This window comes from Ovis aries, chromosome 5 (assembly GCF_016772045.2).
Source record: "Ovis aries strain OAR_USU_Benz2616 breed Rambouillet chromosome 5, ARS-UI_Ramb_v3.0, whole genome shotgun sequence".
In the NCBI taxonomy this organism is placed as follows: Eukaryota; Metazoa; Chordata; class Mammalia; order Artiodactyla; family Bovidae; genus Ovis; species Ovis aries.
The window spans coordinates 66,051,130-66,078,954 of record NC_056058.1 but is presented as its reverse complement, the minus strand read 5'-3'; the positions used below and the strand labels follow the sequence as shown (position 1 = coordinate 66,078,954).

General features: G+C 39.7%; 1 protein-coding gene across 4 annotated transcripts in view; it reads left to right on the top strand.

Annotated features, from left to right (window-relative positions):
- The window catches only part of LOC121819666 (hepatitis A virus cellular receptor 1-like), a 38,695-nt gene extending 23,927 nt beyond the window's left edge, over positions 1–14,768 (top strand). For 2 of the 4 annotated variants that reach the window (XM_060415956.1, XM_042250676.2), the window contains 5 exons: positions 592–687; positions 3,824–3,879; positions 7,385–7,457; positions 8,298–8,334; positions 12,054–14,768. In XM_060415956.1, the coding sequence (XP_060271939.1) occupies positions 592–687; positions 3,824–3,879; positions 7,385–7,457; positions 8,298–8,334; positions 12,054–12,156 (365 nt within the window). In that variant the 3' untranslated portion in view covers positions 12,157–14,768. Of the gene's footprint in view, positions 1–591; positions 688–3,820; positions 3,880–7,384; positions 7,458–8,297; positions 8,335–12,053 lie in introns of all 4 variants that reach the window. The other 2 variants (XM_042250677.2, XM_042250675.2) reach the window with 1 other exon arrangement.
- The last annotated feature ends 13,057 nt before the right edge of the window (positions 14,769–27,825 follow it).

The following is a 27,825-nucleotide window of genomic DNA, read 5'->3' as shown; positions in this document are numbered from 1 at the left end:
ACCGGAGCACAACTGCAGAAGGAACCAGGGAACCAGGAACACTGCTTTGTGCCTCTTTACCAAGACTCAGCCTTTGGACAGTACTTTGCCCTAATGTAAGCTCAAGAACTTAGATATTCTTAGTTGATTTTCTGTGCTGGTTAATATGTGCATCTCCCTGGAAGGATGTATAGATGGATAATTAGGAACTTGAATAAGATCAGGAAATTCAGACTGGGATTCTTGTGAAGGGCCTGGCTTAATGCCTGCTCCAAGACCCTGCTCCACAAACTTTTAATATCACTGGGAACCCAAAATAACTGAGTGTCCTTCTTAACATGCACGATTGTAGGCTTTGGGGGAATTTTAAGTGTATTTAAAGTGAAATAATTCTGTCTTTTGTTAAGTTCCCTAGATCATCATCTAGAACAGATTTCTCCATGATAATGAAATACCTATATGGCAGGGCAATCCCTCATGGCCATCCTTGAATTTTTCTCTAAGAAAGTGTAAAAGGGTAATTCCTGATTGTAGTTCTGTTATTTTTCTTGGTGGTGGAAATTTTCCTCCATAAAATTGAACCCCATTTTCCTATTGTTGTTATTCCTGTAGCTTCTTCATCTTCTCCCACGCAGACTACAAGAACCCGGTCTACCTGCCCACGTAAAACAAATGTAACGCACTCACCATGGCACTCTACCACCTCAGGTAACTTCAGTTTCTTTTTGGAACAGCTGGGAGCTTTCAAATTTTGATAGATTTAGCGCATTTTTAAGAGCACATATTCTGAATTAAGACAAGTCTAAATTGAGTGCTACTACTGATTACTCCAATTAGCTATGCGACTTGAACAAATATCTTACCATCTTTGAATCTGTGTTTACCCTTTGGAAAATGGATTGAATGTTACTTATTCTTACAAGGATCACCTGAGATAAAAATCTTAGGACACAGTTAAAATGTAAGTGATAGAGTGGCAATTATGATTATTACTTAGACAGTCTAGACGTATGTATAACTGAGTACATAGGAAGCTTGTCTGACCTGAAAATATCCACATGCATATCCATATTTTTCTAAATTAAATGAACCAGCCTTGATTTTCAACTTATTTCTTGGCTCACTTCCCTGGACAGAGCCTTAAAAGTATTAAATCCAAACTAAGCTGGTCGAGACCAAACTAGTGACCTGTTTGTGTTTCCTCCAGAGACTACACAGAGCCATGAGGCTCCCCTGCTGCCTTGTCAAGCTTTCATTCCATGTGGGCCCTTTGAGATGGGTTGAGCACATGCACACCAGCACCAAAGAGGCATGCCCCGCTGAGATTCTGCTATTCCACCCCTAAAGTATTCCCTATTCTCCCTAATGTGGGCAGGTCTATATTCTTTGGATGTAAGATTTGTCTGTCTTTTCTGTGATGGAGAAAGGTAATGCTGAGTCCTGTCATCTTTCCCATCTAACTCTGTTACCCATGGTGGTAAGTTTGGGCAGTGCCACATGTGAACCCCTTTGTAATGCATAATTGGCTTATGTGTCCTTGCACCTGTGAAACATCCAAGCAAGGTCAGGCTTCGCAAGACTCCTCATGCATATGACTCATCGTGCTCAGGAGCTGCTAATCTGTAGCAGACACCCAGTATGGCCTACCTTTCGCCAATCATTCAAGGAAACTCTTAATTGAAAATGAACATGCAGTGGGACTCAGAATGCTGCTGCTGTTGCTATGTCGCTTCAGTCATGTCTGACTCTGTGCAACCCCATAGACGGCAGCCCACCAGGCTCCCCCATCCCTGGGATTCTCCAGACAAGAACACTGGAGTGGGTTGCCATTTCCTTCTCCAAGGCATGAAAGAGAAAAGGGAAAGTGAAGTTGCTTAGTCATGTCCGACTCTTAGCGAGCCCATGGACTGCAGCCTACCAGGCTCCTCCATCCATGAGATTTTCCAGGCAAGAGTACTGGAGTGGGTAGCCATTGCCTTCTCCAGGGACTCAGAATGGGACCAATTCAAATTGGGATTAGCTAATAGTTACATTTGGTTTTGAAAGTGGAATCCTTGGTGTGAACTCAAAATCAAAAAGAAAGCGGATTAAAATACAGGTAAGAGCAGTTGGAGCAATTGCACCTCACGCTTTTAGGCTAAGAGGAAGAACAAAGTAGGAAATGGAAAATCATTCTCTAAAATATGGCTCTACAACCTGGTCAAGGTAGACTTGCCAGCATGGAACAGACATTGGAGCAGCTGTGTCCCCACGACTTCTGTGACTGCTGCCGTCTTGGCAGCATCTCTGAGGCCCTCCAGGCAAATCTGCACAGTGCCCAAGTCACACTTCAGTGAATTAAAGCCTCACAAAGTAAACAGTGTTAGTCTGGAAGGAATTTTGGTCACCATATGGCCTGCTACCTACCTTTTCAGACAAATGTGCCAATAAACTGTTGTACGTTATCTCACTTAATTCTTCCAGGGCAGGTTTACGTCTTGCCATTGCCAGACTGGGGAGGACCTTGAGCTCTGCTTTGGAGCCAAGCAGCTTCCAATTCAACTGCCCGCCCATGGCAGTTTCAAGCTGCACGCCCATGGGCAAGGTGTTTCATTCCTCACTGCATGCTTGTAAGGAATGAAGGACGTGATATTTAGAAAATCCATTGCATGGTGTCCCCCGCTCATTGCTCCTATCATTATATATCAACATAATAGTATAGATAGTATAGTGGATATTTTTCTAATATGCTGTTAAGCACCTTACATGCATCATCGAATGTGACTACTTTCTGAAACAGGTGCTATCAACAGCTTGCAGTTCAAGGTTACCCAAGTTAGAAAATTATACATTTGCATGCATACATATGTGATGTATATGTAAAGAACCTTAATCAAGGTCACATTGGTAAGGGACATTGTCAACACTGAAGTCAAATTTTATCTGACTCCAATCCTTGGTGTTTTACAATATCACCCATTCTGTAGAGTGTTTAGTATAGAATAGATATTCCGTAAAGAGAGAATTCTGTATTTGACCTAAAGTTGCTTAGGAGGGTCAATAAGAGATATTTCAAAACACTATTAAAATCTGAATATTCAAAACTTTAAGACATAATATGTATATGGATACTACTTAAAACTTTAATAGAAAAACACATTATATTATAGGATATTACATTATATTTATGATATATGTTATCTCAGCCCCAAGGCCAATGTAGGATAACTATATACATATATATAGTATATATATAAATATATACACACTATATACACTATATTTGTCTTGGGGGCTGACATAACATGTTTTTTATAGCACTTTTGGATCAATATCTGGGCACACTGGCACATAATGTAGGAGTTGGATGCCACCTGTGTGGGATATCTTAGTGCATTTCACTCATATTTTAAATGTGAAACCAATGTAACATCCATTTTGCACAGGGTAGTTCAGTTCTTTGGTATGCAATGGCTTCTGAGCAATTGGCAGTTTCTTAGCTGTTGTGAAAACTCCGACTACCTACCTTAAATGGAAATTTTTAACCTAGCTCTGAGAATGGGCCACTATGACTCCTTGAACTTGTAGGTAAACTTTCTGTGAACCTGCACCTTTTTCCATAGAGACAAAAACGGGTTTCATTTTGGAAGGGACCATGATAAAATGGTTAAGAAGCACAGGTTACAGGTTAAATTAATAAAAGTCATTGACTTGGTATAACTCCTGCAGTGCCTACAGTGTCTGGCCATATGATTACTCGACTTTTCTCACTCATTACCAGATGGCAATGTGCATACACTGGTATTTGCAGTGAAAATTTAATATTTCTTTATAATTCTAATTAGTTTTCCTTCTTGTTTAGCAGCTGGGAATAACACTGTGATAAACTTACCAAGTGCTGTTTGCTGTAGCATTCAAACTGTAAGCATCTTCCATTTCTATTTCTATTTTTAGCTGGGTTCACTTGTATGTCTCCCTCGAAGCAAGTTACATTTAGAGATTATTATTGTAAAGCTAGACTAGTCCACAGATTGATTCTTTGTAATCCATAAAACAAAGTAGGAAATGAATCTGACTCTTAAATAGGGGTACTTTGTGCTCAGTCACTGGGTCACGTCTGACTCTTTTCAACCCTATGGACTATAACTTTCCAGGCTCCTCTGTCAATGGGATTGTTCAGGCAAGAATACCAGAGTGGGTTGCCATTTCCTCCTCCAGGGGATTTTTCTGACCCAGGGATTAAACCCCCATCTTTTGAGTCTCCTGCATTGGCAAGCAGGTTCTTTAGCACTGAGCCACCTGGAAAGCCCAGAGATGCTTTAATTAATTTAAAAAGTTTATATAGATGCACTAGTTTGTTAGAAACACCTGAAAAATGGTGTGCTCTACACACACACACACACACACACACACCACAAACACATATACACACGCACCACAGACTTTCTCCTGGCCAGAAAATTGGGGAAAAAAGAATGAATTAATTCAAGGATAGTAAGTAACATTACTACTAAGGAAGATTGTGATCCTTGTTAGAGAAATAACATGCCTTGAAGTGATGTGGTGGAATGGGGGCAATCCCAACCCAAAATTTTATGCCAATAAAAGTGTGCTTGCTTAAATATATGCCCCTAATATCTTTTTCCAAGTTAATTGTCCTTCTAGAGAGAAATTTTGAGGCCTCTGCTAAGTCTTTCTATGTATAATCCTCCCCATATGATGACTTATTAAGGTCCTAAGGTCTTGAACAACTTTGTGATTCTGTAGGATGTTCTCATACATTTTCACAGTTAGCTTGAGTGAAAAATCTAAGGAGTTCTAGTCTTGTGAAGTTCATCAAAGCCTCATCTTTGAAGAATTCTTTGAAGAATTTATTAATAGGACATTTTCTTTTGGCTCCCTTGGGTGAAACAACTTTCCTTTTATTGTGTGCAAATAACTCTTAGAAGCAATAAACAAAAAGAGTTTAAGTATGAAGTAATCCTGATCCTAAGTAGTGAGTAATTGCAGCATGGCCATTGTAAGAGAGAGCCCAGCTCAACAAAAAGGGGCTGTTCACTATGAGGTCGAATGGCCTATGCTGCATAGCTTAGTGACAATGCAAACACCACCACAAGATTTCAATCACTTTCATGGTATGGGCACTGATTGAACTGATGGATATGGACAGAATTTTTTTATGCCTGTTACATAGCAGAACTGCCACCATGTAAGTGACTGTTGTATTGTTACATAGTCAGATTATGCTGGATTTTAAAAAAAGAAACAAATATACTAAATGATGAGATTGTTCTTAGCTGCCAGACAGGTATGTGTAGCAGAAAGTAAAAGCTATATCTGGGCTTCCCTAGTGGCTCAGTGGTAAAGAATCCACCTGCCAGTGTGGGAGACATGGGTTTGACATGGGAAGATCTGCTGGAGAAGGAAAAGGCAACCCACTCCAGTATTCTTGCCTGGGAAATCCCTTGGACAGAAGAGCCTGGCAGGTATAGTCCATGAGGCTGTTAAAGAGTTGAACTGGACTTAGTAACTAAACCACAGCAACAACCAACAAGCAACAGAGAAGCAAGTTCACAATAGGCAGTAGCGAAATCGTGGGCTTTTTCGTGTCTTGACTTGAAGGTGTCACGCTGTCTCCCAGGTGTCCTGAAAACCACGCAGCGTGTATTCTGTCCCAGTACTAAATCAGTTTCCTGAACTCTACCTTAAGGAGAGAACTGAGCAGATATGTGAAGATGTATAAGAAAATATGTTCATTGCTGCTATTTATAATCATGAAATGTTATAAACAACCTAAATGTTCAATAATGAGGTTAATTACTTAGTCAATTAAGCACACCTTCTTATGTCCATTAACAAGGTTGTCACTGCAGTGTATTTACTGACATGAGAAAATAGTATCAATTGTTAAGTGAAAAAACTAACTTTTACTATAGTGTAAGGACTTCTTTGATGGTCCAGTGGTTAAGACTCCACACTTTTTATATAGACGTCACAGGTTTGATCCCTGGTGGGGGTACTTAAATCCCACATGCTGTGTGATATGGCCAAATTTTATATATATATATATAAAAATGAAACACTGTGTATGCTGTAGTATATATTGAATATGGTCACTGTTTCTGTTAGTAGAAATATTGGAGAAGTAAAATTCTAGAGGAGTATATTTAATGAAAAATGGTGATAGTGGCTTTTCTGGATGTTGGAATTATGATTGACTTTTGTTTTTCTTTCTTTATGCTGAGCCGATATTCTAAAATGAACCTGAAAAGTTTATGTAACATATTTTTTAAAAAATGAAGCAAAGCCTGCTTCCTGTCATCCCATATTCCATCCAACCACTTTACTCCCAACAAGTAAGGTGATAACACAGCTTTTTCCTCCCAAGACACTGGCCATTCCCCCTTTAAGCAAGGATACCTCAGAGGCTAAGTCACCCTCCTCTGTATTCCTCACTCTGTTCATCAGGAACTACATAATGTACCTTTCCCAAGAACCTTATTTAATCTGCTAACGACAGAGAAACAGAGATTCAAAGGTGTTAAATAGCTTATCTAGGGTCACACAGCAACTAAGTAAAAGTTAAGCTGAAATTCTGGCTCCAGAGTTTAAACTCTAATACAGGAAGACACTACAGACTTAATCTTTTTCTCTGGTCTTCCACTTTTTTTCTGTTAAGATACCTTCCCTGCAGGACATCTTTAGGATTAGGGTTAAGTTATATAATGGGTCGAACATGATGCCTGGTGTATTTTGGGGTTTACCACAAGAGGTGATTCCTTATAAGCCACACCAGGAGGCTTAAATAAAACTGTATTTTTTCCAATTGTGCAGAATTTTAATTGTTAAGCAGCACCATGTATATGAGCAGCTACTTCAAGTCTACTTATAAAGAAATATATAGAATCTTGAATTCTAGGTTAGAAAAAAAAGGAGTTCTTTAACAAGAGGCCAAATTCAATAATTGAGCACATTCATGTAATACCACCATATTAACTTATATGCAAACAAAAACTGTCTTCTTTTCTAATATAATGAGGATTATATATGAAAATACCTTATTAAATTTAAAAATATGTGTAATTTACATATAGTAAAGCAGACTTACTTGAAGCTTATAGTTTGAATTTTGTCAAATGTGTACACACCTGTAAATACACAATATAGAACATTTCTACCATCTCCAAAAACATTTTGAATTTTAAGTTGTCTTAGAATTTCCCCATGTGGTTATAAATTCAGATCATTTAGTCTCACCCTTCATGATAACTAACCAAATATTAATAAAGATAGATGTGTCTGGTTACATTATTTTCAGAAATGTTTTCTATCCATAATTCTAACAAGATTTTTTTTTTTCTTTAATCTGCTGATGTTTCATTACCCTGTGGTGCTGGCACATGATCCGTGGATGATCGCCAACAAGGGAATCTACATTGGAATCTCTGTTATTGTCTTGATATTACTGCTCATGGTGGTGGTATTCATGATTAGCAAAAGTAAGTCGCCTCAGGACTGTGCCTACGGGGGTATTCTTGAGATAAGCTGCCTGCAGTCCTACACCTCACATGATTTCCATTTCACACAAGTTCCTTGATTATTTCCTTGTTCCTTTTTAATCTTAAAACTATTTTCCCATAAAGAGAAACATTATATTTAAATTCTCCATAGGAGAAATTAAATATGGAGAGTTAGCATTGGTTGGGTAGAGTTGGGATTTGGAAGTCAATAAGCCAGTATAATATATAAGATCTGTTCACTCCTCTTTTTCTCATTCTCTCCAGAACCAATTTCTGTCCTTATAGGAGGTAAAATTGTTGAGGGTTTTACAGCACCCACTTAACAGAAGCAGTTCATCAGGCTTTGGGAGGGTACATGATTTCAGAGCTAGGAGGAGAACAAAGGCTTTCATAAGAGTCATCCAGCGCCTCCTGGTCTCCTTCCACCAGTTGTGTGTGCGTATGAAACCTGTCATCAATGGGAGAGAACAATCTCCCATTTCAATTACACTGAAATGTGATTGTATTGAAGTAAGCTAGGGCATATGGATGAACATACTAATCATAGTAAACACAAGATACTTTACACCAAGGGGCTTATTTGACTCCTAGAGATTCAAGAAGTTAACCTGGAGTTATCAGAGAATGGTCCAGATTGATTTGTTTCCCCTTCTTTTTTAAAACATTCTTTCTGTTAACTTTTTTAGGCTCTGATGTCCATACAGATTTTGTTCATATTAAAGTAATAACAGAAATAATATGCTTGTTTGATTAAAAAAGAAATCTCATGAACTCTTTGGCTTACGAGCTTAATTTTCTCTTCATTTTCCCACAATTTAGGATCTGTTTGCCTGGGTAACAAAATGAGGCTACTATGGTAAGTTTGAAAGATTTTTTTGTCAATGCTTTTTGATGTTCTTATTCTGATAAAAATTTCTTTGCTCCTTTCCTCTTTTTCTTTTGAGCTCTCCATTTTATACTCTGGGATTCTGAAAAATCTAGTTTATTGAGCACCTCCACAGCTGTCCGACCTTCCAGTAATGATTTTAGCATCTCTATTTCCCTGAAATTGTGCCAGAATTGCTACAGAAAAGCACTTCTCACCTTACCTGTTAAAACAAGAGACTGAATTGCATTTTGTTTGATGGACCATTTGAATGAGTTGTTCAGTTTGTTATTTGACTTGATTCAGTGCTTTGTTTATTGAATTCTTATTATATTCTCTGAAGAGATGAACAAAACAGACAGAAACATATAAATGAATAAGCAGGAAACTTACAGAACTTCCAGAGAAATACCATGGGGAATACAGAGACAGACAGAAACAGACTATGTGAGTGAGCCCAAGGGAGCAGAAGGCAGCCCTGCAAAGATCTGGAGGAGGACAGCTCCAGGCTGAAGATGCACAAAGGCAGCGGCCTCCAATCCTCCATAGTTTGCAGCCTTGCCCTTTGTTCCACACCCAGCCTGCTCTGCTCAATTACATTAACTGTGTGGCCTCATAGGCATTTGAATTTACAGTTGTGCAAATCTATCCCTCTGGCCAATGAAAAGTTAAATCCTCTTTGTATACATTCCTGTAGTCATTTTCCCAAACACCTGTAAAGGTGGGAACCCACTACCTACTTCCAAATCCAAATAGCCTGCTTCATCTGGTCCAGTTTAGGCTTTAAGCAAGGTTTTTCTTCAATAAAATCCATCCCTCTTAGGCTGCCATCCATTACTCCTAGTTTTCCTTCTTTGGATGTTTGTACACAGCTTTCCTTATATATGAGTTAATCACATGATCCAGTCCACAGAACATGCCTTGAATAGTCCCCAGCATATTGCAAGTGTTCCATAAATGCTGGCTTTTTATTGCAGGCATGCCCTTCACAGCAATAAACCTGTGAGACAGGCACTTGTAGTATTCTCAGGTTACAAACTGGAAAACAAGTTTAGAGATGCTAAGTGGCATCCAAGGTCACATCACACAACAGGTAAAAGATTCCATCTTAGATCTTTTAGAGTCCCAAACCCAGACTTTTAGGAGTTTTTAACTATCTGCTTCCAAGAATGGAAGAAAAGAAATACTCCCTATGGACCGAAAAGTATGAAAAATAGCATCCTGTTAGTTCATTTTTGTCCTTTCACTGTTGAAGTTTTTTTTAAGGTTCACTTTTTATCTCATAATTAGAAAAGAAAATATTTATTGCAGAAAATAATGTATAATATAGACAAGCAACACAAAACAAAACGGAAAGTTTCCTCATAATTTTATTTTTGGAGGAGCTATATCACACTGACTTATTTTGAGCAACCAACACTTAAACTGTTTCCACAAATGTATAAGTAATTCATTTAAAGATCAGACTTTAATGAAAATTCAGTACATTACATATTATTTCTGGGAAGGTGTAGGTAATAAAAATTGTGACTATCAGTTTAGTCACTCAGTCGTGTCTGACTCTTTGCGACCCCATGAATCGCAGCACGCCAGGCCTCCCTGTCCATCACCAACTCCCGGAGTTCACTCAGACTCACGTCTATCGAGTCAGTGATGCCATCCAGCCATCTCATCCTCTGTCATTCCCTTCTCCTCCTGCCCCGAATCCCTCCTAGCATCAGAGTATTTTCCAATGAGTCAACTCTTCTCATGAAGTGGCCAAAGTACTGGAGTTTCAGCTTCAGCATCATTCCTTCCAAAGAAATCCCAGGGCTGATCTCCTTCAGAATGGACTGGTTGGATCTCCTTGCAGTCCAAGGGACTATCAAGTCTTCTCCAAGACCACAGTTCCAAAGCATCAATTCTTCGGTGCTCAGCCTTCTTCACAGTCCAACTCTCACATCCATACATGACCACAGGAAAAACCATAGCCTTGGCTAGACAGACCTTAGTCGGCAAAGTAATGTCTCTGCTTTTGAATATGTTATCTAGGTTGGTCATAACTTTTCTTCCAAGGAGTAAGCGTCTTTTAATATCATGGCTGCAGTCACCATCTGCAGTGATTTTGGAGCCCAAAAAAATAAAGTCTGACACTGTTTTCACTGTTTCCCCATCTATTTCCCATGAAGTGATGGGACTGGATGCCATGATCTTCGTTTTCTGAATGTTGAGCTTTAAGCCAACTTTTTCACTCTCCACTTTCACTTTCATCAAGAGGTTTTTTAGCTCCTCTTCACTTTCTGCCATAAGGGTGGTGTCATCTGCATATTTGAGCTTATTGATATTTCTCCTGGCAATCTTGATTCCAGCTTGTGTTTTTCTTCCAGTCCAGCGTTTCTCATGATGTACTCTGCATATAAATTAAATAAGCAGGGTGACAATATACAGCCTTGACATACTCCTTTTCCTATTTGGAACCAGTCTGTTGTTCCATGTCCAGTTCTAACTGTTGCTTCCTGACCTGCATACAGATTTCTCAAGAGGCAGGTCAGGTGGTCTGGTATTCCCATCTCTTTCAGAATTTTCCACAGTTTATTGTGATCCACACAGTCAAAGGCTTTGGCATAATCAATAAAGCAGAAATAGATGTTTTTCTGGAATTCTCTTGCTTTTGCCATGATCCAGTGGATGTTGGCAATTTGATCTCTGGTTCCTCTGCCTTTTCTAAAACCAGCTTGAACATCAGGAAGTTCACAGTTCACATACTGCCAAAGCCTGGCTTGGAGAATTTTGAGCATTACTTTACTAGCATGTGAGATGAGTGCAATTGTGCAGTAGTTTGAGCATTCTTTGGCATTGCCTTTCTTTGGGATTGGAATGAAAACTGATCTTTTCCAGTCCTGTGGCCACTGCTGAGTCTTCCAAATTAGCTGGCATATTGAGTGCAGCACTTTCACAGCATCATCTTTCAGGATTTGAAATAGCTCAACTGGAATTCCATCAGCTCCACCAGCTTTGTTCGTAGTGATGCTTTCTAAGGCCCACTTGACTTCACATTCCAGGATGTCTGGCTCTAGATGTGACTATATACATCCTAAAAGGTATCAAAACTCCACAAATTACCTTTTCATATACTTGATATATGAGTGTACATGTTACAAAGTCAAGTAACCCATGATTTTCTAATTTTCCCCGTAAGATATGGTAAGATTTTTAACTCCATGATCCAGTGCAGATTTATGTGGAACAATACTGTTTTATTATATCCAGTAGCTCTAATATTTTGTATACTTAGATATATATTCAGCTTAAGTACAAGATATAGACGACTAAATAGATTTAATTTAACCCTCACTAAATAGTTTCAGTCCGCAATTGAAAAAACACCAGCGAAACCAGTTCTTGACCATCTTTGAGAATGTGCATCCTAGTTTAATACTTTAATTTGAGGCCTGATACTAGTCTTCTTAGATATGAGTCTCTTGACAGATACCAATTTCAGGTTTGTTTTTTTTTTTTTTTTTTTTTTAATGACTGCTGAGGTTTTCCACCTCATCATTAAGACTTTCCTGCAACTTCATATTCACAACTCTGAAAACTTCTTTCATTCCATAGGCTGTGGAATTGGCATCTGGGAAATGCAAATACCTAGTCTTGCTGAACATAAACAGCTGTGCAGCTCATCCTTGAGGAGTGGTGCTTTTCCCTCACTTGTGTTATTCTTTCTGCAGTATGGTTCCACTGAAAGAGTCTCACATTGGAGCTTTGAAAAATGCAGCCATGAAGCCTGTCCGAGCAGAAGACAATATCTACGTTATGGAGGACATTCTCTAAGTCACGGGTTGAGACCTGGTGGCCTTCTAAGGTGTTATGTCCTTCACTGTAGAAGACAGTGACCAGATATCACCATGTCAGAGTCCTTTCAAGCAGCAGGACAGTTTTTTGGTCAGTTTCCCATGGCGTTCCAAGGAGTCAGGGATGTTGGGTAGAGTGAGTCTAGCTCATCTGTGCACAGTCAGCCTCTGTCACACAGTCCTAATTTTCTATACTAAAAGTGGCTCAATCTTTCTGGTCGTTGGAGAGCCCTCTCCAAAACATGAAATGTACTCTTTAGAATTGTACATTCTCTTTAGACCCTATGAATCCTGTTATCCCACCATTGAGAAGACAGATAACACACTTCTACCTTGGTTAACAAACTGTCAAGAAATGAATGCAACTTAAAATCAGCAAACCCAACTTGGGACTAAAGGACTTCACATGAAAACATCTCATGATTCTTTCTTCTATTTAAGTGACTCCAAATGTTAGATTCCTAAGGACCTCAGGGGTTTCAAATCATGGGAGTGTACTGGTTTTTATTTACCCACTGGGAAAATAAAAGTGAGTATGATTTTGCCATTATAGGTAGATCTGGTTTCTCAGGGCTCTGGAAATAGAAGGCATTAAGTGCTTTTCCTGGGACCAGAATGGTATTTTAGCAATTAGAAGAAGGTAGGGAAGTGAGTGGTCTCAGAGACACCAGGAGAAGCAAATCCATTGCCATGTGATTTACACTGTTTCTGCTGCCTTGGTGCTGCAGTTCTAGGTGTTTACGTAGACAACTGGTGGGCTCTGATGGAATCTCAAGAATGTGGCAGGGCGGAAATAAATATAAGGAAAAAAGAGAGGGGCAGAGTAGCAAAAGAAGCTTTCTGCCTCAGAAAAGCAAGTGTGCAAATATAGTAGTGTTGTTTCAAAGTGTTAACCAGTTTCCACCAAAAGGCTAAATTGTCCTCAGACCACTTTTATTCTTAAAATTCTTTTGGAAGGATAAGGGGTCTTTTCTGTATTGAATCAATTCCCATGTTGTATCTTTTTCACATCTCAATTAAATTTTTGTTTTTTCCAGAAAAGTTAGCCGAAGACTAAAAGTAAGGATATTTTAGTCACTGTGAAGCATTTCTACATGAACAGTTAAGAAGGCTGGAAAAGAACTTCACTTTGAATAAACCCTGACATAATTCATGCTTGAGTTATTTAGGGGGTGTTCAGAGTTACTGACACCAAAGTGGTCCATGAGGGCTGGATGGTTGTTTTTGAAGGCAATAGCTTTCACACTTCTGTGGAATTCTCAGAAATTAATATGACTCTGAATAAACATTGTATGGGCAAAGAAGATTGATAAACATTGTATGCTAGTTTTCGCAAATGGGACAGGACTGATATAGTTTTAAAAAATTATGTTCCAACTATGATGTTTGTTTCTTTAATTCAAGGGAATGTGCATAAACATAGAGATTTGAAATTAATGCCCCACATTGTAACTTGTCAAGGAAAGCCCTGGCAACACTTGGGTGACATGCCTATGCAGCCAGGGCCCCATTAGATGCTCAACATCCCTCAACCCTTGCGTTACGTACAGCCTCATGTTTGTACCTGCTTTGTGTCTTGTGAACCTTTGAATTTATGACTCATGTTCTATTCTCCCTTTCCTTCCTGGAGTTTTATGATGGCACTTTACAGGTTTGGAAATCTTCTTACTGTTGTTTAATCCAGCATTTCCAAAATTTGTTTGAAACCCCTGAGCACAGTGACTACTGGCATACCCAGTAGCATTCTGTGAAACAAGACCTGGGCATGGGAGAAAGCAGGTGGAACTCAGAATTAGAGACAGAACTTGAATTCTAATCCTAACTCACACCAGTAATATTTGGATGACATTATGGTAAATCCTTCCTTATGCCTAAAATTTTAATATATTTTTAAATGAATGTAGTTAATTTACAATATTGTGCTGATTTTTTTACATATATTAGAATTATTTCCACATGCACATTGGTGTTCAGTGGTAATTCCAGTGACATTTCTTTTGGGGAGAAAGATAAAAGTGAAAAACACTATAGAAATGCAAGGTTTTGTGAAGTCTGTAGTGAAAGGAAGGAGATCTACCATCAGTTTTCAGTAAATAATTTCAATAGTGTTGCAAATCTCTTGGTATATGGTCCATTTTTATTATTTTTTGAATTACATTTCTGTTTTGGAAAAGTCTATACTGGGTAATTTGGCTATTATCTTATATTGTAGAAAAATTTGTTTATAACCAAGGGGAAGAATGATTTATAAGGAGGGAAGGGGAGGTATTTAGCTAATTCTTAATTATTTTCTATATATATATATACCAATCATATTAAAAATATTGACTTGCTTTTGATCTTTTGAGATGATGAGCTTACATTATATACAGTTGATCTTGGGGCATTAGGAGACTGGTGTATTAATAATTAAAATCATATATTTGAACTTAGAAAATTTTGTGCATCTTTAAAAAGTAGATGAACCAAGCTTTCACTAATGGCTATGAAGATAATTTTATGAGTACATGAAAGTGTGAGAGACTCCTCATCACAACTTTCATTCGTATGTACACTCATTAATTAAATACACTTTTGTTTTCATTTTGGAAACTGACTTGTTTTCTTATTTTCATCATTTACTTGAGGCCAGGCATCTTCAACATCTTGTGAAGCTCTGGGCTTCATAGGACAAGGACAAGTGGGACCACAGTTGAGAGTCAGGGTGCCTGAAACTCCTCTAGGTGCTGGGGATGGAGCAGGGAACAACCCTGAACTCCAGTTCCTGAGAAACTCCATTCAGTAGGAAGGAAACCGTGGCACCATCAGTTCCGGTACTGATGATGCTAAGGAAAAAACAGGTACACTGACCGAGCGGGACTCTTCAAACATGGCATTTGGGGCCAGCTAACACACACACACACCATCGTAGGAGGGCTGTGCTGCGCATATAGGACCATTTATTAGCATTCCCGACCTTACCCACTAGGGGGCACTTGTGTCACCCCAGGTGGTAACAACTGCAAATGTCTGCAGACCTTCCCAGTGTCCCCTGTGAGGCAGTGTCATCCTTGGTTAAAAAATGCTGGATAGAGGATGCCTGGAGGGTGTGGGGCTGTGGGGAACTGGTGTAGCTTTAGCTGGGTTGGTCGGGAGCTGCCTCTCAGAAAGTAGGGACTTTGAGTGAAACCAGGGAATGTGTAGGTGGCCGCTGAGAGAAGTCCAGCAAGCGCAAAGGTGCTGAGGTCGGAAGAGCTTGTATACTCAGAGGGAGAAAGTAAGGTGTGTTCTAGGGTGGCTGAGGCAGAGTGAATGAGGAAGATTGAAAAGAAATGAAGCTGGAGAATCGTGTGCCGTTTCAGGCGCTGATACAAAGGGCTGTATGAATGTATCTGTTTGAGGAGAATCCCATTCTTGGAAACCAAAGCCTTTTGCTATCAAGAGTTAAACCTGCAGATTACATTTTAACATTTATTAACCTGCTTGGTGATACTGTTCTAAGTTCAGATATAAAAATCCAGTTTGCTTGGGGTGACAGGAGAGGGTACCTAGGGTAAGGAAGGGGGTGGATCCTGGCAGCGAGGGGCTTTTCAAAGCGCTGTGTGAAGGGGCCCAGGCCTAGGAAGGAGGCTCCTGAAAGAAGAGGGCCAAAGTTTGAATCACATGGGCCTGAAAGCAGCTGAACTCATTCTTTCTAGACTTATAGCTTGGAATCCGTGGAATGGAGCCGTTGCTGCCTTCAGCTAGTCCGTGATGGAGTTTTAAAATAGTTATGTGTTCTAATGTGTGTTTTTAGAAAATAATGCATCAAAACTATAATTTAGTGGACATTTTTTAGGATGACTAAAAATTTAAAGTTGACCTAAAACTACTTGAGTGAACGATGGTGAAAGGACAATGTGAGTATGGCAAAGGTTATGCAAATGTCTGAAGCCAGAGAGGCAATGAGTTAGATGAGGTGGGCCTACCTCCTGGGCCGTGAACCAGCCGGGTCCAAGACCTCTCAGGAACAGGGCCACAGCGCAGGAGATGAGAGAGAAAAACTTCATCTGCTACTCCCCATTACTCCCCATAGATCTCATTACAGCATGAACCATCCTTCCCACCCTCTTCCAGGAAACAGGACCCTGGTGCCAAAAAGATTGGGGATTGCTAAGTTAGATCAACTGGGAACTGATTAGAATACAGATTCCCAGGCTCTGCTCCTAGAGATTCTGATTCAGTAAGAAAGGAATTTATTTCATGTTTGTTTAAATTACAGAAGGTGACTTTAGAAGTAAAAATTTGACGGCAAAGGGTCTGAAAGAAAAGCTTTCTTTAGCAATGCATCTCCAGGAGATTCATTTCCCCCTTTTCCTCTTCTTTTCCCAAACTAGAAAATTCTTAACATGCATGGGCCCTGTTGAATAGAGCTTCAGTAGTAGAGTGGGTGTAGGGCTGATGACAGGGAAGGAGCCAGTTCAGTAACCAACCACAATGACAGCAATAAAAATAATTACCTTCCTCTCGCAAAGAGTCTTCTCAAATTGTCCTTGTGCAGTTGTATGTGCTAAACTTATTCCTCATGAGTTCCCACAAAGAATAACTCTTTTCAAAGCCTCTTTGCTAGAAAAGCCAATAGAACTGGAAAGTCAGTGGAGGAGATTGATTTATACTTAAAATTATTTTTTCATTTCCACTCTTTCATTTTCTAAAAGGAATATTTTCAGAGCCCTTAGGTAGAAGGAAATTTAGTTATCATTTAGTACAGTCTCATCATTTGATGGATGAGAAAGTAGGTGGAGAATATATTGTGTAGGTTTCACTCTAATCTTCGTTTTCGTTTTTGCTCTAGAGTTTAGATTGTTCCTTCTTGTATTTTTTAACTCTTTTTAAAAGGGTTGTTGCCTTAGTAACTCTGACTCACAATGACTCTCCTGGGGTTTTTCTAACAGAAACGTATCTTCTTTCTTTAAGAGATGAGGTTCAAACCCATCAGGATTATTTCTATTTGAGAAATGAACTGTTCAACTCCCCTCACTTAATCAACTGCATTTTCCTGTAATTTTCATCTTTTTTGTGTCACTCTTCCTATTATAGAGGAAGAAATAGCCCTATTTCTACAGAATCAAATTTTTCACTTGTGTTCCTTTCTCCATTTTGCTTCACAAATTTTAAAATATTAATTTATGTTAACTGAGTACAAAATAGAAAGTACCAAGGATTCCCTGGCAATCAAGTGGTTAGAATTCAGTGCCTTCATCATGCTGGTCGGGATTCAATCCATGGTTGGGAAAAGATGACCCTGCAAGACAATCAGCAAGGCCAAAAAAAACCAAAAAAACAAAAAACAAAAAATAGCTAAGATGTGAACAGCAATTGCTAGCAATAATTGTCTAGGAAATATAAGGTATAAGTTACAATAGCTATAGGAAGGTAGTGCTAGAGGTAAAGAATCCACCTGCCAATGCAGGAGACTCCAGAAACATGGGTTCAATCCCTGAGTCAGAAAATGGCAACACACTCCAGTACCACTGCCTGGAGAATTCCATGGAGAGAGGAGCCTGGTAGGCTACAGTCTGTGGGGCTGCAAGAGTCAGACGCAAATAAGAGTCTGAGCACAGAGGAAGTATAAGGTAGTAATTAACCTAATAAAGGTTAAAATTATTCTCTTAGCAACTTTCAGATATACAATATAATATTGTGAACCTTTGTCACCACATTGTACATTATATCCTCAGAACTGATTTATCTTACACCTGAAGTTTGGATCATCTGACTGCCTTGACCCATTTCGCACCCCCATCTTAACAGGATCTTTTAAAGTACTCAACAATTGAATCTAGAATTTTCATGAAAGCTTAAAGTATGCTAAGTCGCTTCAGTCGTGTCCAACTCTGTTCGACCCCATAGACGGCAGCCCACCAGGCTCCGCCGTCCCTGGGATTCTCCAGGCAAGAATACTGGAGTGGGGTGCCATTTCCTTCTCCAGTGCATGAAAGTGAAAAGTGAAAATGAAGTCGTTCAGTCGTGCCCGACTCTTAGTGACCCCATGGAGTGCAGCCTACCAGGCTCCTTCCTCCATGGGATTTTCCAGGCAAGAGTACTGGAGTGGCTTGCATTGCCTTCTCTAGTTTTAAACTTTTTTAAAGAAGACCAAAGTAAGTTGGAGAGTTTAGAGTTACCCTTCTTTATATTAAGTCCTGACACAAAGCTGTTATAATAATATATGAGAAAAACAAAGATGAAGCCCCAGTGATTCAGAGTAGAGCATAGAACACACACACATTTACTTACCTGTCTAGTAATCTATAAATATACGATAAATTTTTGTCACCAATCATTGAAGAAATAATAGGCTTATATCAGAAATTAGTGATAAACATTGCTTATTATATTAAAAAAATGTTGAATCTCTACATCATTCCATATATGTGGTAAACTGGACTGGAATTAAAGAACAATTTCAAAAGCAAAACTATAAACAATAGAAAAAGTATAGGGAAATACTACAGTAAGTTTGGAGTAGGAAAAAATACTCTTAAATAAGACCTTCAAGGCAGAAGGCATGAGGATAAAGGTGTATTTTAACTCATCATTATTGAGGATTTCAGTTCATTGGGAAGAGCTGGCAGAGGGATGACAGAGCAGAAAGAATTACTTGTAATGTTCAGAGTTGACATTGCTGGTGTTGCTTAGTTGCTTCTGTCATGTCCAACTCTGTGTGACCCTACTGACTGCAGCTTGCCGGGTTCCTCTATCCCCGTGGTTTTCTAGGGAAGTGTACTAGACTAGGTCGCCATGACCTCCTCCTCCAGGGAATCTTCCCAAGGGATTGGACCTGGGTCTCCTGCACTGCAGGCAGATTCTTTACCTCTGAGTCACCAGAGAAGCCCAGATTTGACATTATGCATACATATATTAGAAAAATGGGCCTAGAGGAGAGAAGTCAGTTCACTGAAGGGGAAATGCAAGCAGTTACCAGTAAGTGAGGAGATTACTAACGTCACCAGTAGTCAAAGAATTCCAAAGGGAACACTGTAGCACATTTCATCTATTTGCATGGCAAAAATTCTAGAGGGATCATGTTGTTAGCAAGGCTGTGGGGAAACAGAACTCTCATGCTCAACTGGTTGGAGTAAAACTGTGTGGTTGTTCTGCAGAGAAATGTGTCAATATGCATTGAAATTAATTGCTTGACTAGCCTATAATTTAACAATCCCTTTTCTGGATATCAGTCCCTATGAAACTATTTCTCAAGTCCATGTCAGGGCATGTATGAAGTTTTCCATTCAAACATTTTTTTTGTGTTAGCAGAGAGTTGGAGGCAAACTAAATGTTCATTCTTAAGAGAACAGATGACTATGTAGGGGGTATGCCTACAATTGTATATCATACAGCAGTTAGAAACTCTAAGATAACTGTATATATGGTAATCTAGCTATAGCTCTGGAGAAGGCAATGGCACCCCACTCCAGTACTCTTGCCTGGAAAAACTCATGGATGGAGGAGCATGGTAGGCTGCAGTCCACGGGGTTGCAAAGAGTTAGACACGATTGAAGTGACTTAGCAACAGCAGCAGCTATAGCCCAAGAACATCTGGTTGAGTAACAAGGAAGCAGAGTGAGATCTATATATATCAAAATATTTTATGAATTTGAAAAATTGTATACAAAGCAATACTATGTATTTTTCAAGGAAAGTTACATATTCAATGACATTTCAGTTCAGTTCAGTCGCTCAGTCGTGTCCGACTCTTTGCAACCCCATGAATCACAGCACACCAGGCCTCGTTGTCCATCACCAACTCCTGGATTTCACTCAAACTCACGTCCATCAAGTCAGTGATACCATCCAGCCATCTCACCCTCTGTCATCCCCTTCTCCTCCTGCCCCCAATCCCTCCCAGCCTCAGAGTCTTTTTCAATGAGTCAACTCTTCACATGAGGTAGCCAAAGTACTGGAGTTTCAGCTTTAGCATGATTCCTTCCAAAGAACACCCAGGACAGATCTCCTTTAGGATTGACTGGTTGGATCTCCTTGCAGTCCAAGGGACTCTCAAGAGTCTCCTCCAACTCTACAGTTCAAAAGCATCAATTCTTCGGTGCTCAGCTTTCTTCACAGTCCAATTCTCACATCCATACATGACTATTGGAAAAACCATAGCCTTGACTAGACGGACCTTTGTTGGCAAAGTAATGTCTCTGCTTTTCAATATGCTATCTAGGTTGGTCATAACTTTCCTTCCAAGGAATAAGCGTCTTTTAATTTCATGGCTGCAATCACCATCTGCAGTGATTTTGGAGCCCCCCAAAATAGTCTGACCCTGTTTCCACTGTTTCCTCATCTGTTTGCCATGAAGTGATGGGACCAGATGCCATGATCTTAGTTTTCTGAATGTTGAGCTTTAAGCCAACTTTTTCACTCTTCACTTTCACTTTTATCAAGAGGCTTTTTAGTTCCTCTTCACTTTCTACCATAAGGGTGGTGTCATCTGCATATCTGAGGTTATTGATATTTCTCCCGGCAATCTTGATTCCAGCTTGTGCTTCTTCCAGCCCAGCGTTTCTCATGATGTACTCTGCATATAAGTTAAATAAGCAGGGTAACAATATACAGCCTTGACATACTCCTTTTCCTATTTGAAACCAGTCTGTTGTTCCATGTCCAGTTCTAACTGTTGCTTCCTGACCTGCATACAGATTTCTCAAGAGGCAGGTCAGGTGGTCTGGTATTCCCATCTCTTTTAGAATTTTCCACAGTTTATTGTGATCCACACAGTCAAAGACTTTGGCATAGTCAATAAAGCAGAAATAGATGTTTTTCTGAAACTCTCTTGCTTTTCGACAATCCAGCAGATGTTGGCAATTTGATCTCTGGTTCCTCTGCCTTTTCTAAAACCAGCTTGAACATCTGGAAGTTCATGGTTCACATACTGCTAAAGCCAGGCTTGGAGAATTTTGAGCATTACTTTGCTAGCATGTGAGATGAGTGCAATTGTGCGGTAGTTTGAGCATTCTTTGACATTGCCTTTCTTTGGAATTGGAAAGAAAACTGACCTTTTCCAGTCCTATGGCCACTGCTGAGTTTTCCAAATTAGCTGGCATATTGAGTGCAGCACCTTCACAGCATCATCTTTCAGGATTTGAAATGGCTCAACTGGAATGCCATCACCTCCACTAGCTTTGTTCGTAGCGATGCTTTCTAAGGCCCACTTGACTTCACATTCCAGGATGTCTGGCTCTAGGTGAGTGATCACACCATCATGATTATCTGGGTCATTAACATGATATATTAAAGAAACATTCAGTTAAGTGTGGGGATATAAAGGAAAATCTGAAAAGGCTTAAGGTAATATTGTGCCTTAAACTGCAAAGTGAACTTGACTCTGCACCTGTGAAAAAATACACACATTCACACATAGAAAGAACATTTGTTCATTTAACAAATACTCATTGAGCACTTGCATGAAGACAAAAGAAAAAAATCACCAAAACCTCACCATACAGAAAGAACCATTTTTAACATTTTGTATACGTATGCTGTTTTCTCTACCTCCTTCTCTTATTTCTGAATCTTTGACTAACAAAATTTTACTTTTCTGCCAAAACACATTTTCCCCTTTGAATAATACCATTCCTAGTGCTATAAAACTGGCTTTTTCCCATCCTAAAAAAGACCCATTCTCTTCATCATCATCATCATTTGCCTTGTATTTCTTGTGTCAAGTCACCATCTTCAAATAATTTACTTTCACAGCCACCTCTAAACTTAGAATGGTCATAATTTCTTCCAAGCTTCCATTTATTTTCTCAGAGGTCACCATCGGTTACTTAATTTTAATCAACTGTTGTTTTCTCTGTTTAAAAAAATCAGCATTTATTGTGTGTATACCTTGATATGTAGCATGATGCCAAGATCTAGGTGCTGAGAATACAAGATTTTAGTACAGTCCTTGTGTTCTGGGAGATCACACTCTGGTTGGAAAGTAGGTGTGGAAATGGAAAATCTTATGTGATGTTCTAATTACAGAGATCAGATATGACCAGATTGCTACTGGAGCTCACGTGGGAACTTTGGGTGCAGGAGAACATTTTGGAGAAGATTCAGTCTTAGTGTTGAAGGGTGAACTAGCTAAATAACGTTAAGGAATTGTAAACAAGTAGCTCTCAAACACAGCTTCACATTTGGCTTTAAAAGTGCTAATGCCTAGACTCTACCCCAGACCAATGAAATCACAATGTCTGGGGTAGAAGCTGGGAATGTATTTGAGGTTCCTCTTGTGATATGAAGGTGCAGCCAGATCTGAGAACCACAGATCTAGGCTGATAGAGGAACAGGAGCAAGGCTAAAGGGCACAGAGTGGTACAACATGTGGACAGTAAGTGTCAGAGCCTCTAATCCTGGAAGGTCTTACTTCAAAGAACGTTTTAACCCCTCCTATTGCTGCTCCCACATGACCGTAGTGATGTTAGGACAGGTGACATCATGCTGCGGTGAAACAGTTTAGTGGTTTAGAATAATACAGCTGTGTTTTATTTTCTGTTTGCTTCCACAGAGGGTCATAGTGGAGGGGTTCCTGCTTGACCTCATTCTTGTCCTGGGGCCCAAGCTTGTGACGCTTTCACAGTTTCTAACCAGTTTCTCTGTCAGGGGAGGTGACACAGTGTTACTTAACATATTAGAACTCTAATACTTATTCAGGGCTAATATTGGGGTAAGGCAGGGGCTTGGTGCACACTGCACTCTCTCTTCAGAATGTGCTCTACTAAACAAAGTGTTATTTGTTGCTCAACTAACATCCTTTTTTTCTCCTATTAGAACTCTAATACTTATTCAGGAAGCTAGCATATTCCATCCCCTGATCAGAGACCCTAAGTTCCTACCCTAGTTTCAGGGGATGCCCCTGCTTGGTCTAAACCTGTCATAGATAGCTCATAGGTTGGATTAGAGAATGGACTGGTAAACTTGACAGAGGAAATCTGTTTAGAAGGTCTTCCCTTCCCCAATGAAAGTCACGAAACAATGATGTGAAACTGCTCTGACCCTCCTTTCCCCTTCCAAAGGATGAGCTTGATGTCCAGAAGTACCTCAGCCCTGTTGTAACAATGTGGTAGCAAATCAGTAGGGTGGAACATAAGGAAAAGAGCCTGGGGCCTTGGTATTTTTTAACCTATAGGTTGCCTGTATCCAGATCTCTTGTTGTGAGAGGAAAACCCTCTGTGTGTTTAGGCTTCTGGGAATTGGATTCTCTGTTGCTCACATTTGAATGGATCCTTAAGTGACTTGACTGACTATTTTGGTGACAAACATAAGTAATTCATATTTGTGTAGAATTCTTGGTCATTGCTGGTTCACCTCAACCACTTCTGAAGAACTATACCCCATTCATAGCCCTCATTGCTCAAACTACAGATGGAATAATTGTATTCTACCCAGTAGGGTCTTCTCATGGTCATGAGTGACCTTGAGCTTCTAACCACAGACCTGCCAGTGAACTACAACCTGAGGTCTACCATGGGAATAAGAACTGGAGAGACTGGGGTCCTTGTTCAGGGCTACGGTATTCGTAATTGAGAGAATGGGTCACTGAGCTCAGATTGCTGAGGTCAGGGTCTCAGAGAGGACTTGGGGGCTGGGATGTATGATGTGGACCAGGAGCAAGCTGAGGCTATGAGAAAACTGATGATGAGGAATGATTCGGAGAGCAGCAGGAAAAGAAGAGCAGGGCAAATGATGCCTTGAAGATTCCTAATGGGGCAGTGATTCCTGACCATGAGGGCCATCAGGAGTCACCTTTTTCCTGGGACAGTATGAGTGACCCACTGTCCTTGTCCTCAAGTAAGCTCTAATACACTAGAGAGCAAAAGCTATTTGTGAGTTAAACTTTTAACTTATCCAATCCCTCTTTCTTTGCATATATAGTATAAAAGGTAATAATACTTCTTTATAGGTTTGTAGTTGGGATTATATGTGAACAACACAGTACTTGGCCCATAGTGGCAGCTGAGAGAATATTACTTCCTTTCCATTTCCCTAACAATTATGGCTGTATGGAGCTAGAAAGGACCGCTTGGAAGAAAGACACAAGCAGAGGCTTGACCACATGTATCAGGTTTTGGATGGATGGTAAGTTAGTGATCTTTCCCTTGACTTTCATTTCCAAGATTCATGATTCTCCATGCCTCTGAACTAGCTCTCCCAGTCAACCAGTGTATTTTCTTTATACTAGTCTCTCTACAAAAGAATAGATTAAATTATTGATTGTACTCATTGATTCAGATGCTGGACAGGAGAGTTCCACAAAGGAAGGGCTGTTGAGCAGGCAGTGAGAAGATACACACTGCAACAGGTCACTCTGTCTTCTGTGCTCTTCCAGCACTATTGGAATAGCAGCCACTTGGATAATCAGGACCACTTGTGAGGTGTTCACTATTTGCCTGGTAATCTGTCAAATGCTTTTCAAGGACCTTATCATTTAGTACTCACAGCAATCCAAGATGTTGTTACTATTATCTGCATTTTATAGAGGGGTTATTGTGCACAGAGAGGTTAAGTAAGTTGCTCATATCTGCACAGCTCATGTGTGGTCAAGACGGAGTCCAGGCAGACCGATTTTTCACCCCACAGGAAATCAAAGAAAGAACAGAAGCGATGCAAGGGTCACAGATGAGAGGAAGCTTGCTGAGGGGATCCTCATGGTTGATGATAAGCGTGAGAGGATACTCTTCTCCTCCTATTAAAAAAGCCCATAAAAACAGGCCCCTTCTCAAGTTAAAGTCATTTCCTGATCTCAAGAGTCATAGACTGTATAAGTTGGAAGGTATTTACAACTAGTCAGTTATTGAAAATTCTCCTAAATGTGAGATTCTTTTTTTTTTAATAAGATATACTCTCAGGTTCAATTATAATATTCAAAATATAGAAATCAACAATACTTCAATAAAAGGAAAAAATGAGGAGTTCCTCTATGCTCTCCTGACACTGTCCATACCACTTCATAGGGCTTTTCAGGCCCTTGGTGTCCTGACCCTAACCTGTGTTCCAGTCTCCTCACTTGGCACTTCCACTTCGTCTTTCTGATTTCAAGTCCAACCATAGTGACAAACACACACCCATCAGTTGTAATACTTGGACTGCTACATGATCTCATTATTGGTCTACCTATAGCTCTGTTTTATATTTTTAGCTCATTTTTTTTGTAGAAAACATTTAAGTTCTACTTTTATTTTTAAATAGTATAATACAGGTATTGAATGGTTTAAATAATATTATAAACACCTGAAAACCTGAAATTCTTTAGTTAGTCTGAGGTGCCTTGCAGCTATCACCACTGATAAGCTCCTCCTTCTACCTGAAATTCTTGCTACCCTACCCAAGTCCTCTCCAATGTCCCTTTGGTCTAGACTTAGGAAGTGTTCTTGACTCTCCTTCCACCTTTGAGACTGGGCTAGGATTCTTTCCTACCACTCCCAGCATTCTGTCCTTCCCCTGTCACATCTTATCACAATGTGCTCTGTTGTCTGTTAACTTGCTTGTCTCCCCTTAGGAAGCACTAGCCTGCGAGCTTATTGAAGACAAGAATTGCTAGGGTAACTCTGCAGCCTGGCACAAAGCAGGAACTCAACACATAGCTCAGAGGTGGAGAATTCTTTACTGTTGAGAGGATAGTAAACATTTTTGGCTGTGCAGGCCATGTTTTATCTGTTGAATTTACTCAAGTGTGTGCACAGGCTTAGATGCATCACGAACTGTGGGATCTTCCCAGCTTAGGGATCAAACCTATGTCTCCTGCATTGGCAGGTGGATTCTTTACCACTCAGTCACCAAGGGAAACCCTAGACTGTCTTCATTTTTGATGACCTTGAAAGTTTTCAGAAACATTTGTCAGATGCTTTGTAGAACACCCCTCAATTTGGTTGTATCTGATGGTGTGTTCTAGGGGGAGACTGCAGAAATAAAGCTCCATTTACCTCATATTTCTCAAATGTCTTACCTCTGTTGACATTGATCTTGACCGTCTGCCTCCAGCAGCGTTTGCCAGGTTTCTCCACGGTAAAGTTAGTATGTTTCTCTCCCTCTTCTTGCAGCACTTTTTGGGGAGAAAATCACTGTACCCAGCCCACATTGGAGGAGGAGGGGAGTTTTGCCTCACCTCTTTGAGGAGGGAGTGTTTACATCAATTATTTGGTACTCTTCTGTGTAGTAGATTTGTCTCTTCTCCCCCACATGTGCATTGATTCAGTTATTCATCGATATGGACTCACGCTGTCTACTTTGGGTTATAATGCAGTACTGCTTTATTTTGTTGTTTAGATTGTTCCAGTTCTGGTCACTGGGAACTCTTCCTGTTGTCTCCTCTGTCCCTTTAATAATCCTATTGTTAAATTATGGATTTTTAAAAAACATTTCCTACTTCCTAGTCCTGCAAGATGCTCTGGAGACTTTTAATATTTTTTCCTTATGTCTGAAATTCTTACATTTCATGATAACATACTATTCTTGTGCAGTTCTTTTTATTCATGCGGGCTTCCCTCATAGCTCAGTTGGTAAAGAATCCACCTGCAATGCAGGAGACCCTGGTTTAATTTCTAGGTTGGGAAGACCCGCTGGAGAAGGGATAGGCTACCCACTCCAGTATTCTGGCCTGGAGAATTCCGTGGACTATACAGTCCATGGGGTCGCAAAGAGTCAGACATGACTGAGTGACTTTCACGTTCACTTTTTATTCATGAAATTTGGCATTTGGTTGGCTATCCCAGTCTGTAGACTCATGTCTTTTGGGTATTAGAATTAAGAAAAATGTTTCTTTAACAATTTCCTCTTCTGTATTTTCTATTTTAATATTTGGAACACCCCTAGCCATTTGGCTTTATAGATGGGTTATATTTTCTAGAAAATTTCCTTTATTTTTCAAACGTCCCGAAAAATTTGGGGATAGGTATAGACTTTTTACTTCTAAGAGTTCTTTCTTTTCCTAAGTTAACTTTTTCTTTTTTCTTTTTAAATTTATTTTTAATTGGGCGATAACTGCTTTATAATGTATTGGCTTCTGCCATATACCAATGCTAAACAGTCATATATACACATTTGCTCCTCCCTCTTGAACCCCTTCCCCACTTGCCATCCCGCCCTTCTTGGCTGTCACCGAGCACAGGTTTGATTTCCCTGTGTTATACATCAGTTTCCCACTAGCTATCTATTTTACATATGGTGTAGAACATGTTTCAATGCTACTCTCTCAATTTATCCCACTCTCTCTTTCTCTTGAAGTGTTCACAAGACTGTTCTTATGTCTGGATCTCTATTCCTGCCCCTCAGAGAGGTTCCTCAGTACCATTTTTCTAGGTCTGTGCATTTGCCTTAATATATGCTATTTGTTTTTCTTTTGCTGACTTAATTTCGCCCTCTATAACTGGCTCTAGGTTATAGTTTCTCTGTTCCTTCTCTTTTTTTCTTGGATGAGACTAGTTTTGGGTTTTTTCTTTGTCTGCTTGGTTTCTTCTACTGCCTCTGTTGTTTTCATCTTTTTCATACTGAGTATTTTCCTGAAAAGTCTGGAGATCCTTGGTTATCTGTTCATCTCTTGAAGTGATGGCCTAAACACTAATTAGGACGGATGCATGCATGACTGAGATTCATGCTCTGATGACTTTATTGAAGTGAGATTGGATGATATTGTTGGAGGGCA